The 18,792-nt window shown below is 45.1% G+C and overlaps 1 protein-coding gene across 27 annotated transcripts in view; it reads left to right on the forward strand.

The window, feature by feature from the left end:
• Positions 1 to 18,792, forward strand: part of Rhbdl2 (rhomboid like 2) — a 45,164-nt gene that overhangs the window by 21,825 nt on the left and 4,547 nt on the right. For 23 of the 27 annotated variants that reach the window (XM_087548337.1, XM_087548354.1, XM_087548332.1 and 20 more), the window contains 5 exon segments: positions 3,157 to 3,419; positions 6,728 to 6,876; positions 10,105 to 10,217; positions 16,210 to 16,310; positions 17,847 to 17,907. In XM_087548337.1, coding sequence (XP_087404463.1) covers positions 3,177 to 3,419; positions 6,728 to 6,876; positions 10,105 to 10,217; positions 16,210 to 16,310; positions 17,847 to 17,907 — 667 coding nt within the window. In that variant the 5' untranslated portion in view covers positions 3,157 to 3,176. 27 annotated transcript variants of the gene reach the window in all.

The raw sequence follows: 18,792 nt of genomic DNA on the forward strand, positions 1-18,792 counted from the left end.
TTTACATAGCAAACACTGTGAGACTGAAAACTCTGGAGATCTGAAGGAAGAGAAAACCTAAGAACATATCTTAGGTTTCTATTTCTGTGATAAAACTCCATGACCAAAAAAAAAAAAAAAAAAAAAAAAAAAAAAAAAAAAAAACTCCATGACCAAAAGCAAACCGGGGAGGAAAGGGTTTCCTTCAATTTACAGCTTACAGTCCTTCACAAACGGAAGTCAGCACAAGAACTCAGGCAGGACTGGAGCATAGAGCAGGAAGGAAAGCTACTTACTAGCTTTTTCCTCCAAGTTTATTCAACTGGCTTTTCTATACTTCCCAGGAGTGGCAACACCCCCCAGTGGGCGGGGCCTACCCACGTCAATCATCAATCAAGAAGACTTGCCCATAGGCTAATCTTATGAAGGCATCTTCTCAATTTAATTTCCTCTCCCCAGATACTCTAGCTTGTGTCAAGATTGCAGAGAATCTAATCATCCTTATTTTTCTAGTGCCTTTTATAAATGTAAAGTTACATTGTCGACAATGTGGAATTTTATTCCCTCATACAATGATCATCTGTGGTAATTAAATTTATAATGGGGCTGCTTCCTAGAAGCAAAATAAGTCTTAATTAAACTTATTTGTTTGTGTTGCAGGGGATCCACCCCATAACATGCTTATGTACTTAAGCACTTGACTTCCTAACCCAAGCTTATTTAAATGCATTAGTATTTATGGTTAAAAGCTGCAGTCCTTAAGTCCTCACTGCCGCTTTGTTAGTTTTGAGGCAGAGGGTCAGAAGGATTATGAATTAAAGGCTAGCCTGGGTTATACAATGATTTCAGTCTAGCCTGGACTACCTAGCATGACTGCCCCCCAACCCCCATCTCAGTACTTTTCCAATCCCCATCCCACTGTTCTCCAAGTTGAAAGAATTAGAGAGGGGCTGGGGATTTAGCTCAGTGGTAGAGCGCTTACCTAGGAAGCGCAAGGCCCTGGGTTCGGTCCCCAGCTCCGAAAAAAAGAACCAAAAAAAAAAAAAAAAAAAGAATTAGAGAAAAAAATATCAATTTTTTAAAGAAAAAACGATAGAATACTATGTGGATGGATTTAGTGTCTGAGTCTGGGGCATCTGTGAGTGTGAAGGCAGAAGGGACTGGGGTGGGAAAGAGACTTTACTTTCAGAAAAGAAAGGTGAAAACCTTTGCTTTCTTGCCGAATTCACCAAGTGGAACCAGTCCATTGTAACATGGAGTCGTGCTTAAAAGGACTCCGTCTGGAAATAAGTTAGATTCGATCTGATTCCCAATAAGATGCTTGTGAAAATAGGCCCTGGGTTCAGCCTTTCCATGCATTTGTCCATCCGTCCGTCCATCCATCCGTCCGTCCATCCATCCATCCGTCCATCCATCCACCCACACATCCACCCATTGCCAGTAATAATGAATGCTTATAGAATGCCTGCTGTGCGCCAGACATTGTCCAGTTGTCTTTTAAACATTAGTCAAAATCGTCCCCCCAATCTTCTCTCATTATCTCTTCTTCAGAAGGGATTCTGAGGGCCACCTATTAAGTCAAGCCTAGAATTACCTCCCCTCAGCACATAGGTTATATGCACTAAAGAGCTAGACAGGCATTCAAGACCTCGTACAGAGCTGTTCCTAGCAGCTTACTCGCAACAGGTGCATAACGGAAACAACCTTTCTGTTAGCAGATGCCTGGGTACCCCAAGTGTGAGGTACCTACACAGTGCAATATATACATTCACGTAAGAGAGAAAATCGTAGTTCAGGCCTGACGCCGAGCCACCCTACCAGCCCAAGTTTCCTGTTATTTACCAAAGTTTAAAAAAGTAACTTGGGGCTCAATGTGTAGGACTTGGTTGAGGTATCAGTACAGCTGACACATGAAAGAACTTGGCCTTTCTATGGTTGGGACGGCGTCTAGCTGATGCCATACCCCTGGTCAAGTGCTTTCCCACCTCAGGCTGCTGAGGGATAGAACTACAGGCCACTGTGCAGCACTCGGCTGGGACAATGCTTCTTCACTTCTGCTTGGGGACTGGCCTCACGTATCCTAGGGTGACCTCCAGATGGCTGTGTTGCAGAGAAAGAGCTTGAACTTCTCTTCCTGTGGCTACCATCCAAGTGCTGGGATGAACAGCAACTACACCTAACTTAGATGGTGTTGGGGATCAAAACCAAAGGCTTTCATGTGCTGCACAAACCCTTTGCCAATCGAGGTACATTATTCCCAAACTGTGTTTTAATTTTGGTCTTCGTGAATATGCATTTTTTTATTTCAAAGAATGGATTCAATTATTCATCTCTCTGTTACTTACTTGTGGAGATGAGGTCTCTTGCAGCCCAGGCTGGCTTGGACCTCACGATACTGCTGTGGTGTCCTTGGCCTCTTGCCTCTGTCTCTCAACGGATGGAGTTTCTGGTGCTCACCAACACACTCGGCTTAGTTATCTATTGTAAATTGCATTTAAAACATTTTATTCTCTGTGTGTTGGGTAGAAGTTAGAAGACGCCTCTCAAGAGTCAGTTCTCTGCTTTCACGATGTGGGTCTAGAGGACAGAACACAACTGCCTCAGGGCTTATTGCTGGTTTTATAAAGAAAAGAACACACACAGTTTACTACACCTCTAAGGTCTGTGAGCATTAGACTCCCTGCTTTAATTTTTTTTTAATCAATTTTATTTTTTTGTGTGGGTGTGATCTACAATGAACGTGCGGAAGTCAGAGGGTAACTTGTAGGATTTGGTTCTGTTCTTCTACAATAAGCGTGGGTCCCAGAGTTCAAACTCAGGTTGCCAGGTTTGGTAGCAACTTTCTTTACAGTCGGGGGTGGGGGGGGTGGGGCAGAGAGAGAGAGAGAGAGAGAGAGAGAGAGAGAGAGAGAGAGAGAGAGAGAGAGAGAGACTTAGAGACTCACCTGCCCCCAAATCCCTGCATTTTAAACTTTTAAAAACAATATGGTGAAAACCTGATTTGGGGTAACTTAGGAGGTCTGGGCCATTTTGATGCTCTTAAGCTGCCTCCTAGCTATAAACAGGAAGGACCAGGAAAACAGTTTTCCAAAGAGCCCAGGAAAGAACCACAGCCCGCTGACCAAAGACTCCCCCTCCACCCTCCTCCGCCTCCATTCACATTCGTGTCTGTTTCAGGTGGAGGGAGGACCAGGACAATGGCTGCTGCTCACGAGATGGAGATGGAGAGTGTGAACCTGAATATGGAGAGAGAGGGAAAGGAAGAACTGGAGGAGGAGAAAATGAGAGGGGATGGGGAAGGTAAAGACTTCCCCAGGGGTCGAAAGGTCCACAGGATTGTCTCCAAGTGGATGCTTCCTGAGCCAGTCCGAAGAACATACTTGGAGAGAGCCAACTGCCTCCCGCCGCCCCTGTTCATCGTTCTCATCAGTCTGGCTGAGGTAAACACCGCCCTGGTGAGAGCCTCACATCACTTCAGACTGGAGGCTGCAAAGTCGGGACCAAACCTACTTAGAGAAGAAACCATGTAGGAAGAGAGCACTGAGGGATAGGGTAGCACACATGAAGCCCACTCACACCTCCCAGAGCTGAGTTGCCCAGTCACTGCCATCCCAGGGGTTGGTTTCATCCACGATGAAAATTCGCTGCCCAGGGTTGACTGACTTCATTAGCTTAATTTCATTTTAGCCGGTGTGGTCTTTAGAATATAGGGAACTTTGGGCCTGCAAAGTAGTTGTTTTTTTTTTTTTTTTTTCAGATTTATTTATTTATTTCATGTATGTGAGTACACTGGTACACTGTTGCTGTCTTCAGACACACCAGAAGAGGGCATCAGATGCCCATTACAGTTGGTTGTGAGCCACCATGTGGTTGCTGGGAATTGAACTCAGGACCTCTGGAAGAGCAGTCAGTGCTCTTAACCGCTGAGCCATCTCTCCAGCCTGCCTTTTTATTTTTATTTTATTTTAATTTTTTGAGATGGGATTTAACACTGTAGCCCAGGCTGGCCTCTAACTCACTATGTAGCCCAGGCTAGCCACAGACTCACTATAATTCTTTCGTTATAGTCAGCCGGGTGTTGGGATTCTAGGCATGCACCACCTTGTTCAGCTTGCAAATTGGCTTTATCTCATCAAACAAAATAGACTGGTTGGTCAGGTCAGTCTGGAGTATATATTTAGAACAGTCGCCAGCTGCCCGGGCTTTCAGAGGGAAATTGTGGCATCTGCTGTGGGTGTCTACTTTGGGTGGATGGGATATATTCTCAGACTATGACCTGCTTAGCTTTTTTGGTTTCCAGAAGGAGGGCAAAGCTCAGAGAGGTGGGATGAGTCACCCAAGGGTGCGTCTCAGTGACTAGTAAGGGCCAGTTTCCTCCTGTGCTTTGTAATACAAAGGTTTTTCTACCGCTGTCTTAGGAGAGATCGATGCCTGGAGGGCATGACTTCAGGGGCATTAAGATGTCCTTTTAATTCTCACTAACACCCCAGCTTTGGTGTCAGAGACTGCAATAATTGGGGCTCCCCAGGCGAACAGAATCAATAGGCTGTGAGGGAGGTTTCAGCTCCATAGTCTTCAGGGCAGGCTGGTAGGCCGGAGACCCCACCCACCTTGTGTTGAGTCCAAGGCCGCTTACTAGTATAATTCTTTTCCTCATCAAATATACTGTTTTTCTATTAAGGCTTTCATCTGATTGGGTGGAACTCAGCCACAAGATGGAGAGAAAGGGGTATCAAATTAAATATTGTCCTCACCTCAAAAACTGATCTCGGATGAGCATGGTGGCATGGCCTTGTAATCTCAGAACTTGGAAACTGAAGCAGGAGGACGTGGAGTTTAAGGGAGCCTGGACTACATAGAAACTTTGAGGCTAGCCTAGGCTATATAGTGGGATGCTATAACTAAGAAATTTACTAACGAGTGAATAACTAACTAACTAACTTACTTAGTTAATAGATAGACAATACATGAAAAGTAAAAAATCCGTAGAAACATCTGGAATAATGTTCGGAGAGATATTCAAGTCTACCTGAACCTTGCCAAATTGAACATAAAATTGACTGTGGAGGAACCAAACCTTTCATGGCAAACGTTCGAGCATCTCCAGAAGATTCCTTTGTCAAGTCTGATTGGGTTTAAAGGACACAGCTCTCAACTTTTTTATGGGGTTCTATGGCAAGACTGGGAAGCATAGGCTCTGTGTCTGAAGTCACTGTGTACCTGGATTACCCGGATGATGGTACATCTGATATACCATCCTGAGTATATGTGAGAATAGACATGTGTGAGGGAGACACTGGAGCATAATGGGAGATGCTCGCATGTCTGAGAATAAGGGAGCACAGCTCTGAGAGCTATGAGTTTTGTGAGCTCTGAGAACATGGCTGCCCAGAGGTCCTGGGGCAGGTGCCATAGTAGCTGCCTCATACAAGAGGACCACTTGTAGGTATTGCCTCTGATGGAGGGCTTGCTCAGCACGCCAACATTTGACTCTCCTACATTTTGTAAAACCAGGCACAGTGGGGCACACCTGTAATCCCCGCAATTGAAAACCGGAGACAGACGTTCAAGAAAGGTCACCCTCAGCTGCATAGCAAGTTCCAGGCCAGCCTGGGATTCATGAAACTATGTCAAAAAGGAAGAAAGGAAGAAAGGGAGGAAGGGAGGAAGGGAGGAGGAAAGAAAGGAAGAAAGAAAGGAAGGAAGAAAGAGAGGGAGGAAGGGAGGAAGAAAGGAAGGAAGAAAAAAAAAAGAAAGGAAAGATGGCTCAGTGGTTAAGAGCACTGACTGCTCTTCCAGAGGCCCTGAGTTCAAAGCCCAGCAACCACATGGTGGCTCACAACCATCTGTAATGGGATCTGATGCCCTCTTCTGGTGCGTCTGAAGACAGCTACAGTGTACTCACACACATAAAATAAACAAATAAATCTTAAGAAACAAGAAGGGTTGGGAATTTAGCTCAGTGGTAGAGCGCTTGCCTAGGAAGCGCAAGGCCCTGGGTTCGGTCCCCAGCTCTGGAAAAAAAAGAACCAAAAAAAAAAAAAAAAGAAAAAGAAAAGAAAGGAAAGGTTGCAGAAAATAGAACAGAGTCTCCGATTCTTCCATTGTTAATACCACATAGCTACGAAGTACCTTAGTTAGATCTAAAACACTGGTGTGGGGCCATCACTGGCTGAGCAGCCATTAGCAGAAATGCTCGCATCAGATGTTTATGTTTCTGAATACTTATTTTTTTCTTTTTTATATTTATTATTTAATTGTGCGTAAGTGCCGGTGCCTGCAGAAGCCAAAGTTATTGAATCCCTCCTAGAGCTGGAGTTACAAATGGTGTGAGCTACCTGCTATGTGTACTGAGCTCTGGTCTTCTGGAAGAGCAGTCTATGCTTTTATTCACTGAATCATCTCTTCAGCGTCCATGTTTCCTCTGGCCTCCACATGTATGTGCACATACATGAGCACCAGCACACACACAAACTAAAACTTGCTTTTAAATTTTTTATTTTTTTATGTGTATGGTATTTTGCCTGCAGGAGAAGGGGACTCAGAAGGTCGAATTACAATCCGTTCTAATGCCTGCTCGTTCTGAGGGCATATGACCATGGTGGGGCATGGTGGAGAGATCTAATTTCAACATCTTCTGAGCCCACAAAGAGCTAACCACTCTGACACAATTACTGCTCGTGGGATTTAATGGGGCCCTGCTCCTGAGAGAGCTTGGTTAACACGCATGATCGCTCCTCCCTGACAGCTGGCTGTGTTTATTTATTATGCGGTGTGGAAGCCTCAGAAGCAGTGGATCACCCTGGACACGGGGATCTTGGAAAGTCCCTTGACGTACTGCCCTGAGAAGAGGGAGGAAGCCTGGAGGTTTATCTCATACATGCTGGTCCATGCTGGGTAAGGAATGATGGCCCAGCCAATGCTGTCAGAAGAGATCGTAAGTAATTGTTAGGCTGGGCAAGGTGCTGCATGCCTGACATTCTGCACTAGGGAGCCAGAGCGAGATCTTAGCAAGCTTGAGGCCAACATGACCTACATATAGAATTTCAGGCCAGCCAGCCACATAGTCAGACTCTGTCTTAAAACACAAACAAAACCAGGGTGTGTGTGAGCAATGACTTAGAGGGTAAAGACACCTGCCAAACCCAACAGCCTGAGTTCGATCCCCGAACTTATAGTGGAAAAAGAGAACTGAATCCTGAAAGTTGAAAGTTGTCTTCTGATATTTACACACACACACACACACACACACACACACACACACACACACACACGAAAATATAAGATTTTTAATTAATTAATTAGTTAGTTAATTAATTAAAAACCACAGCAGAGAGAAGTGGAGCAACTCCTTGAATCCCAGAACTAGGGAAGCAGAGGCTGGTGGATCTCTGAAAGCTAGCCTGATCTACACAGAATTCCAGGTCAGCCTTGGTTACATAGTGAAACCCTGTTAGGGGACGGGAGCGAATGAAGATACCCAAATCACCACTAATCTGTTTGGAACTTTTATTATGATCATTATTATTTTTATTTGTGTGTGTGTGTGCCACATGGACAGTGCTTGGAAGGTAGAAGTGCTGTGCTCTGCATAACTGTCTAATTCTGATACTAATATAGGAATATTAATGAGACGAGACCAAATCGCTATCAAACCAAGAGTAGGTCACCACCATACTTACTGGATGTTGTCCAGTGCTCCATTTAGGTGATGAAGGAGTCAAACTGAATCACCAGACTGCCTCCTGCAAACACACTCTGTAAAAAATTAACTTGTGAGCGTTTTGACCGATGTAAGGGACTTGCTGTGTATCAGTTGAAGAGCAGCATAAGGAGGTATGTACTGTATAGAGAAGCAGTAGAGGTGGAGAGAAGGCACGCGGGCAGACGGGATTGGGGGGCGGTGCGAAGAGGACCGGCCCCCTGGGCGTGGCTCATGCGGCTGCAGTTTCAGTGCTGGACACAGGAGGAATTGCTGTGCTCGCCAGCTAACAGTCTAGCTGAACGACACTTGCTTCAGGTTCCAGAGAGACCCTGCCGCAAAAGAATAAGGTTAAGAGAGAATGATAGAGGAGATCCTGGTGCCACTATACAACACCTGCACGTGCAACACACACACACACACACACACACACACACACACACACACACACACACAGAGTAAGAAAGATGGGTAACGAACAGGAGAGGCTATGCTTGCTTGTCTTTCTAATTTTCTTTACCTTTTTTTTCTTTTTCTTTTTTTTTTTTTCTCTTTTTTGTTTGTTTTTTCAAGACTGGTTTTCTCTGTGTAGTCCTGGCTGTCCTGGAACTCACTCTGTAGACCAGGCTAGCCTTGAATTTACAGAGATCCGACTCCCTCTGCCTCCTGAGTGCTGGGATTAAAGATGTGTCCTACCGCTCTTGCTCCTTGTTCTTTCCCTTTTCTTCTCTTCTCCTTTGTCCCTTCTCTCCCCATTCCCCTCCCCCTTCCCTCCATGTGCTCATGGTCGGCCTCTACTCCTCTCCTTTTCTACTCTTCTTCTCTCATTAAACCTTTCCAAAATGTGGGGGAAAAAAAAGATGTGTCCTACCACCTTCTGGCTTTGTTTACAGTTTCCCAAATGTGAGAGCCTTTCCAGACCTTGCTCAGCACCAGCTGAAGGTACATACCTGCAGCCTCAGTGTGTGGGAGGTAGAGGCAGGCGGGTCAGGAGTTCAAGGCCAGCATAGATTGTGTCTCGAGAAAAAAAAAATCAGAGATTTATGGCCCATGTCCATGGTGGTCAGTAAATAGTTTGTGGCTATCTCATTTCTTTGGGGGGAGCCCTGTGGTATCAGGTGAGTTGAGCTTCACCCATGTGACTCACCCTACCCCGGTTAAGTTACATTTTTGGTCAGTGGCTAATTAGACATACAGGGCAGGGCGCAAAGACTTGGTGCTGAGGACAGAACCCAGAGTTTCATATATACTAAGCGACCAAGTGCTATTCCTACCTCTGACCTTCATCTGACCTTCAGCCCCAGCCCTCAAGTTCTTTATTATTATTGTTGTTGTTGTTATTGTTACTATTTTAAAAAATGTTTTTTGAGACAGGGTTTCACTATGTAGCCTAGATGGCCTGGAACTAAGTATGTAGACCAGGCTGGCATCAAACTCACAGAAACTCACCTGCCTCTGCTTCCAGGAAATGGGATTAAGGTTGTGCACCACCACACCTGACTTCGTTCCTTAAGTCAGCTTCACTGGTCATGGTTTCCTGTTGTAATCAATGTCGTAAAGCAGAATTTACAACATGCTTATAGCTTACATTTCTTTCTAAGATTTATTTATTTATTTTATGTATATGAATACATTGTTGCTCTCTTCAGACACACCACGAGAGGGCATCGGATCCCATTACAGATGGTTGTGAGCCAACATGTGGTTGCTGGGATTTGAACTCAGGACCTCTGGAAGGGCAGTCAGTGCTCTTAGCTGCTGAGCCATCTCTCTATCCCACATTTATATTTCTAAGACTTTTATTTGCTTTGCATATTAAAGCTTCATGTAAGATTTTATTTAAAAGCAGAAAAGAGAGCCGGGAATGGTGGTACATGCTTTTAATCCCAGCACTCAGGAGGCGGAGGCAGGTGGACCTCTGTGAGTTCAAGTCCATCCTGATCAACAAAGCAAGTCCAGGACAGCTAGGGCTATTACAGAGAGAAACCCTGTCTCAAATGCACCCCTCCCCAAAAAAAACCAAGAAACCCCAAAGCAACAACAATAAAAACAGATAAGAGAAAAAACAAAACAAAATAATAACAGCAAAACAGATAAGAGAGTCTCATCCTTTGAAAAACTAGAATATAGGAGCTGGAGAGATGGCTCCATGGTTAAGAGGGCTTGCTGCTCAATCTTGAGGACTGCAGCTTTGATCCTAAGAGTGACTCACAGCTTCTAGGATCTGGAGCCCTCTTCTGGCTGCCATAGGGGCATATTCTCTCTCTCTCTCTCTCTCTCTCTCTCTCTCTCTCTCTCTCTCTCTCTCTCTCTCTCTTGTAAATTCCTAGCAAGTTCCTAACTAGATATATCGCATGCAAGTCTCCCATGACAACTGCTTGCTGCTTGGCTATTGGATATCTGACCCGTGTTTGTCTCTGCAGAGTCCAGCACATCGTGGGGAATCTTTTTATGCAGCTCGTCCTGGGTATTCCCTTGGAGATGGTCCACAAAGGCCTCCGAGTGGGACTGGTGTACCTGGCAGGCGTGCTTGCAGGTCAGTGTTCTGAGGTAACAGAACAAACACTTCTGGGCTCTTAGGATGGAAACCGAAGGTAAAAGACGTTTACAATGGACTTTTTTTTTTTTTCAAAAACTGAAGTCAATATTTATTGCACCATAACATATTATATACATGTCATATAACATGCTAGGGAGTAGGGTAAGAATTAGAGATAATGTAATTAGATATTAGAGATAATACAACTACACGAAGATGAGTCACGGTGGCTGTCCTCAAATATCTCACATCCCGGGAGAGGCTGCACAGCTGGGAGCTACAAGCAGCTTGGTGTGTGAATCTTGAAGCCTCTGATATGCTACGCTAATGATTCTGGAAAGGAACAGGGCCAGATTGGCAAAGAAAAACATTTTGCTGGGTATGGTGAACAATTTTAATCCCAGCACTTGGGAGGGAGAGACAGGTGAATCTCTGTGAGTTCAAAGCTAGTCTGGTCTACATAGCAAGTTCTGGGACAGCCAGAATACATAGATGTCTCAACAGACACACACCTTAATTTTGAGAAAGCTATATAGGTTTACATGAGTTATCGGTAATACCTCAAGACCCCAAGTACCTCTGGACACCAGTGTTGCCATCCTGTACGTTGTAACACAGCAACACAGCCAAGATGTTCAGGGTCATGAGGTCAAGACAGTAAATACCCACAACACCCCAGAGCTCTCACTCTGCCTTCTCATGGGCCAGCCTCTGTCTTCCCACCTCTCTGCCTCCCTTACCACTCACAAGCGCTAACCTGCTCCCTTTTGTTTGTGCCCTTTTTTGGAATGCACAGTTATTTTTCCCCCGCTGAGCAGTTCTGTGTTATGGCCCTCCTAGATGTTCACTCCTTGAAGGATATCTGCATTGTTTTACCTTTTCCCCATTGCTTTTTGAAAGCGGGTCCCTTGTAGCCCAGGTTGGCCTTTAGTAGGCAAGGATGCCCCTGAATTCCTGATCTTCCTCCCTCTACTTCCCAAGTGAGGGGACTGAAGATTTGTGTGGTGTTGGGGATTCAGCAGCTTTCTGGATGCTGTGTAAACATTCTAGTGAGCTACATTCCCAGGCTATCCAGGAGCTCTCTCATGTAGCCCAAGCTGCCCTCAAATATGAGATCCTTCTGTCTCAGCCTCCTCAGTGCTGGGACTGCAGGCATGCTTTGATGAGAAACAGAAAGAAAGTTGGGGGGGTTGGGGATTTAGCTCAGTGGTAGAGCGCTTGCCTAGGAAGCGCAAGGCCCTGGGTTCGGTCCCCAGCTCCAAAAAAAAAAAAAAAGAAAGAAAGAAAGTTGGGGAGAAAAGAGTTAAAGAGTTCATTCAGCTTATACTTCCACATCACTGTTTATCATTGAAAGAAATAGGACAGTAACTCAAAGAACCCGAAGGCAGGAGCTGATGCGGAGGCCATGGAGGGATGCTGCTTACTGACTTGCTCATCGCGGCTTTCTCAGCCTGCTTTCTTATAGAATCCCAAACCACCAGCCCAGGGATGGTACTATTCACAGTGAGCTGGGCCCTCCTACATCTATCACGAAGGAAATACCCTACACAGTTACCTATGGCCCAATCTTACAGAAGCCTTTTCTTAATTAAGGCACCCTCTTCTCAGAATAAAATTACCCAGCAGGAACCACCACATCTGCTGCTGACTTTTCCCCTTTTCTGTGTAGCCTTATTTTCTTTTTTTTTTTTTTCCAGAGCTGGGGACCGAACCCAGGGCCTTGCGCTTCCTAGGCAAGCGCTCTACCACTGAGCTAAATCCCCAACCCCATATGTAGCCTTATTTTCAAATAAGGTTTCCTGATTTCAAATATTGTTCCTGGGAAATGAATGTCAACATGTATGTGTCTTAAGGATTACAATTCAATTCAATTATGTTTCCTTCTCCTCCTACTCCTCCTCTCCCCCTCTTCCCCCTCCTCCCCATCCCTTTCTCCTCCTTTTCTTCTTGTTCTTGTCCCTCCCTCCCTCCCTCCCTCCCTCCCTCCCTCCCTCCCTCCCTCCCTCCCTCCTTCCTTCCTTCCTTCCTTCCTTCCTTCCTTCCTTCCAGCTGATGGGAGGTGAGGGAGGTATTTGCCAGCCACTGTCTGAGAGAATTCCTGGAGGGCCTGCTTTGTAAGGTGCAGTGGCAGCAGTGCGGACAGCAGGAAGCAGACTTGAGCTACTGTACACAGAGGGCTTTGAAAGGGCTTAGCACGAGGCTTAGTTCCTTGTCAGACATCCACCTACCTGTTTGGGATCCTGTTTCTCCACCTTCTCTGTTTCTTCATGCAGCTTTTTGTCCTGTTCTTGCATGCAGAGGTGTGGACTTGCACACCTCCTGCATCCATTACACATTCCCCCTCCGCTCGTGGCTTGATGTCAGTGAGCGGCCTCAGCACCAGAGAAGAAGCCCTGCGGGGGAATGTGAACGATTGATTCGCATCCTCTGGTGATTTCGGCCATCGCTTTTTGGCAGGTGTTTCTTGCTATTCGGGGATGCTTCCCACTGCTGTTGGCATCATCGTTGGCAAACAGACTAGTTCCTAGCAACTCACAGTGGTCAAAAGAAAGCCAAAATACCAAGAAAGCTGTAACCTTTTCCTACCTGGCAGAGTTGCCGTCCCTGGTTTGCCTTTTCTCTTTATTTTTCCATAGGCAATGTCACCCCACCGTCTCTGCCTTGGCTACCCGTGAGGTGCGCCCACCGATCCACAGTGTCAGCATCAGAAGAAACTGCTCTGGCGGGGTGTTGGAGCCAGGCCAGATCTGACCACTAGAATTCTTTTCGTAAATTCACAAGAGCACATTAAAGACCAGATGTCTGTCTCCAGATCTGCACCCCAAAGCTGACTGGTGCTCAGAGTCAGCGGGAGAGCTCAGTACACCTCTCAGACCCCACCTGACCTACTGACCCAGACTCTCTGGGGACATGGCCCTGGGATCTATGTTTTGTAGGGCATATGACAGCAAAGCAGAGCATTTTATGTCCTCTGCTCTTTCACAGATTCGAAGTTTAGTGTGGTCGGTCTTCCTTGTAGTACCCTATCTGTTCTGCACCTCGTGGTGACTCGGTGGGTTTAAATGTGCGTTCCTAATAATGGCTCCCTCCTACCACCGTATGGTCTCTACTAAAGGTTTCTTTAAATCATCTGCTCATTAACACTTTTGGCTCACATTCTTTATGGAGTGTCACTGTATAAGACATGCAGGTATTTCCTCCCTGTTTGTATCTTGCCTTCCACTCCCTTCTTGGTTTTTGGTTTAGTGGGGACTGAGCCACCACTCACATGCGTGCGTCCAGCTGAGCTCCGACTGCCACTCCCTTTCTTCCCCCCTCCCTCTCTGCCTACTAATTTATTTTGTCTCTCTGTATAATTTGTCTATTTTGATTTGCGATGTAGAGAATGACGTTGACTGACTTCCCAGTGTTCAACCAAGCTTGCTTTTGGGATGACACTCGGTCATGGTATATTAGGATTTTCATAATTAGATTCAATTTGTTCAAAATTTTAAAGGCTTATTTTGCTTTTATTTATTCATATGTGTGCAGGTATGTATGTGACTGCAGTACCAGCCACAGTGGCCAGAAGCGTGGTTCTCTCTCCTCCTCCCTTTCTCTTCCTCACTTCTCACTTCCCTTCCTCCCTCCCTCCGAACCTTCCTTCCTTCCTTTGCTGGAGATTGCTCTCTCCCACTGAGTCACATAGACATAGAGGTTAGTTCTCTTGTAATGTCTTTGCTCATTTAGCACTGACGTAGCGCTCCCCTCACACAGCAGGTAGGAAAGTGAGTTAGCCTTGTCAGGCTTATGGCCAGGGTTGGGCAGAATCGTTGTACTTGGAAGGAGGCAGTGGTGCTGGGAATCACACAGCCTTGCACACAGTAGGCAGGCACTTTACCACTGAGCCACGTGCTCAGCCCTGGTTCTTACTTCTTGTTTAGATGACTGTTGGAACTCAGCAGTGAAGCAGGGTATATGCTTATAGTCCTAACGCTGAGGAGGTGGAGGCAAGAGGATCAGGAGTTCAAGGCCATCCTCCACTCCACAACAAGTTTGTAAGTAGCCTGTTCTAAGTGAGATGCTGAGTCAAAAACCAAAACTAAAGCAAACACCCCAGCAAATAAAGCCACTGCAGCATGTAATATGCTCCGTGGGAAGATTTTAAACTTTAATTCAATTTTGAAAATAGTTATCATGCCAGGTGTGGTAGAATGCAAGTTTAATCCCCAGAACTCAGGAGCCAGAGGCAGGAAGATCTCTATGAGTTCAAGGCCAGTTTGTTTTCATAGATAGTAAGTTCCAGGACAGCCCAAGGCTACATAGCCACACCTTGTTCCAAACAAACAAACAAACAAACAAACAAATCAAAGCACAGAAAACAACAAAAATCTAATTATCTTTTCACTTATTATCTGGTGGATACGCTGTGGTGAATTTTGTTTTAAGAGGAGTTTACTACATAGACCAGGCTGATCTTGAATTTATGGTTGTCCTCCTACCTCTGCTTTCTGTGTCAGGATTAAAAGTATGTGGTTCTATGCCCAGCCTCTCATTCTATGTATGTATGTATGTATGTATGTATGTATGTATGTATGTATGTAGTGTATGTGTACATTTGAGGGTTCCATGGCATGCACCTTGAAGAGAGAGGCTTTTCCTCCTTTTCTCTCGCCCTCTCTTCCCTCTCCTTTCCCTCCCCTCCTTTCCTCATAACAGAGAAATCTCTTCTGAGAAGTCATTCCTTCCCGAGTGCTTCCTCAGCATGTCCTGTCTATCTTTGTCACATGTCATACTTGCGGACACCAGAAGAGGGCATCGGATCCCTCTGGAACTGGAGTTAGGGGTAGTTGTGAGCCACTATGTCCATGCTGGGAACCAAACCTTGCTCTTCTGGAAGAGCAGCCCGTGCTTGAACAGCGGAGCCATCTCTCCAGCCCCGAGACATTTTTTTTTTTTTACACATAATAAAGATTGTATCCCATCCTAAGGAATGAAAGGTCATGAGTGGAAGATACCAAATAGTAATAATAGTAAGAAGCTTTGAGAAGACCTCTTAATGTTCATGGTGTGTGCTTTGACTCTGGTGTCAAGCACTGGGTTAGGAAATGAGTTTTGCCTCGCTTCCAGAATGTGATTGAACTTTGTGCTAAGAAGGATTCTGAGTCCACTCCACACCATGAGATAGCTCAGTGGGTACAGCTCTTCTCTAGAATTATGGGAGATGAGTGTGAACAGAGCGTGATTTATCACCCTTACTTATTGATGTGTGGGTATGTGTGTGTGTAGACCCTTGTGCAGGTCAGAGGACAGCTCGGCTCTCTCCTTCCACCATGTGGGCCCCAGGGATCAAACTCAGGTTATGGGGCTAAGCAGCAGCTCTTTTACCGGCCAAACCACCTCACTGGAAGGTGAAGTAATAGCAAGGCTCCGAAACCCATCACACACAGTGTATCAACTCTTATTTCCCCTCACAGCCTATTGGGAACTGCTTAGTTAATATTTCCATGTTACAGACAGGGGAGGCTAGATAATGTCCTTTCTGTGTGATTCTGACTCCAGGATCTGAGCTTCTGTCTCTGTTTTATGGCTTTTCTTCCTCCTCTTCCTCCTCTTTCTTTTCTTCTCTTCAGTTTTTTTTTTCCTTGAGATATGGTTTCTTTGTCTAGCCTTGGCTGTCCTAGAACTAACTAGCTCTGTAGACCAGGCTGCTTTTGAACTCACAGAGATCCACTTGCTTCTGCTTCCTGAGTGCTGGGATTAAAGGCGTGCACCGCTACTGCCCGGCGTTTACTGCATTTCTATTAAATGTTCATGTTTCAGAGATGCGGAAGCAGTTTACCTGCATGCCGGAATCCACACAGTACACAGAGCAAGGTGGAGTTGTTGCCTGTTAATATAAAAACGGTCAAAACTTCCCATATGTTTACGTTAGATGTGTTTCTTTTAAATCCTACTTCACTCATAATTCTTACAGTTCTGTCTGATCTTTTGTATTTTATGTTTCCAGGTTCCCTGGCCAGCTCCATTTTTGACCCCCTTAAGTCTCTCGTGGGTGCTTCAGGAGGAGTCTATGCCTTGATGGGTGGCTATTTTATGAATGTTATAGTGGTAAGAGTTTTGGGAATGGAAGTGTTAAAGACAGGGTCTCTCGTGTAGCCCAGGCTAGCCTGGGTCCTGATAAATAGCAGAGGATGGCCTTGACGTTATCCTCACCTAGATTCGTATCTTTGCCCTTGTACCTGTCAAAATTATAAGCATGTACCGCCATACCACATTTCTGGACTTAAAAACAAGATTTTATTTTATGTTATGTGAGTATTTCCTGCCTGTGCACATGGACACCGTGGACACCGTGGACACAGTGGGCACTGTGAGCTTCATGTGCACATCTGGAGTCTGTGGTAGTCAAGAAAAAAAGGGGGGGAGGATGTCGAATCCTGGAACTGGAGTTACAGCTGACTGTGACCCACTGCGTAGGGGTGAGACTCAAATCCAGGTCCTCGGGAGCCATCTCTCCAACTCCAACTTTTTTTTTTTTTGTTCCTGTTTTCTGATTTATCAACATTTACTGAGTTCTTATGACTTTAGAGATTTTTGGCCACCCTCCATCCAGTTGCCGTGGCCTCTTCGTGCCATGATGTCACCAGGATACTGCTTAGTCATTCTGCATTTTGATTTATTCAGTCGTTTTTCCTTCCCCTTTCAAACAATAAGATTTCTTCCCAGGGAATTAAAGTCTGATTAAAAATAACCTCTTAAAAGCCAGTGAGATGACTCAACAGGTAAAGGCGTTTGTCACTGACGTCCAACACTTGACTTTGATTTCCTGGACCCACAAGGTGGAAGGAGAGAACCTTTCACATGGTCTTCACATGCAAGGCATGTACACACACACACACACACACACACACACACACACATGCACGAATGCACATACATACAGGCGCACTACGATTTTGAAAAAATAATTTAAAAATAATAGTCTATTCCTGCCATTTCTAGTTATTGTTAAAAAAATGAAAGATGTTAGTTAAATCTTTCTTAACTGCTCCTGGGAAAGAGGATGAAATAGTAAAAGAATATTAACCAGAAAGCCTTAGATGTATTTTACAGACTTCTCTCCTCATTTATTGACATGTTAAATGTTGATTTTTATATTACTTGTATTTAATTACTGGCTAATGAAATCGTGGAATTTACATTATAAAATTAAACACTATGTTTTGTTTTGTGGTCCAAGGTACAGCAGCATTGTCCTTCCCTGATGCATTTTAAAAGTTGGCTGTTGTATCTCTGGTTTGCCTTGCAAATATTTGACACATAAACACTGCTTTTAACTGGGTGTGGTATCCCTCACCTTTAATCCCAGCGCTCAGGACGCTGTGGCAGGCAGAGAGAGCTCTGTGAGTTTGAAGCCATCCTGGTCTATAGAATGAGTTCCAGGACAGCCGGGGGCTACAGAGATAACCAGTCTTGAAAAATAAAACAAACAAACAAACAAACAAAAAACCTGAAACCAAACAAAGAGCAAAAGACAAAACAAAAAGCAAAACAAAATAAAAAAAGAAAGGAAAAGCAAATGAGGATGTGGTGTTGGGATGCCACGGCCTAGACTTTGTATTCTTCCTCTTCTCTCTTTCCCAGAATTTTCGAGAAATGATTCCTGCCCTTGGAATCGTCAGGCTACTCGTTATCATTCTGATAGGTAAGTGAACTTTCTAACACTTCACACCCTCAGTCTTATCTTCAGCCTTCTTGGGAAGGGACGGTGGATAGTCTAGCCTTGGGAGGAACTGGCTGCTGATAGATGTCCCTTGGTGATGTGAGTGGTGATGTGAGCTGTGCGTCTCGCTTCCCTCAATAGCTTCGCTTATGTTCCAGACTCTTGTTTCAGACGTTGGGACATATACGACTTCTGTCTGCAAGGAGCAGCTTAAAAACTGCTAAGATAATCCATCTTCTTCCTAAAGTTCTCCATTTTCAACTTTTGGGGCAGTGGGAGGTTTAAGATAAGTTTGTGTAGACCAGGCTTGAACTCTTCATCCTCCTGCTCCTACCTCCTGAGCACTGAGATTACAGACCTGTGCTTTCATACCTGTACCTGGTTTTATATAGTGATCCAACCCAGGCTCTCCCGCACTGCAGGTGAGCACCCCAGCAAGTGAGTTACAGCCATAGTCTCTGTCCTGGTTTCTTTGAGCATAGGATGGTACCATTGCCCTCACTAGGATTGCTGAGGCAGCCCTGAATCTGTTCTCTCTGTTCCCGTTCTTGCCTATTTCCCACCTAACCAGAATGATCCTTCCCCAGCACCATAAAAGCAAAGCAAACCAAAATCTCATCAGATATATGTCATCCATGCCCCAAACCCTCAAAGCCTTCCTGTCATCCAGATGTCAAAGTCATATGTCAAAGGCCCTGGTTCAGAAGGCCTCTGAGGATCAAGCACTCCCTAGCTCCTTGCCTGGTCCCACCAGAATTATTGGAAATCTCTTTAAAGCAGGAAGCTCAGACTTAGTTTCTCATTCACCTGTATAGGATGATCCAGAGAATTTATTTTTAATAAGTTCCTGGTGCCAAGTGTCATGGT

Source organism: Rattus norvegicus, chromosome 5, assembly GCF_021556685.1.
Source record: "Rattus norvegicus strain SHRSP/BbbUtx chromosome 5, alternate assembly SHRSP_T2T, whole genome shotgun sequence".
In the NCBI taxonomy this organism is placed as follows: domain Eukaryota; kingdom Metazoa; phylum Chordata; class Mammalia; order Rodentia; family Muridae; genus Rattus; species Rattus norvegicus.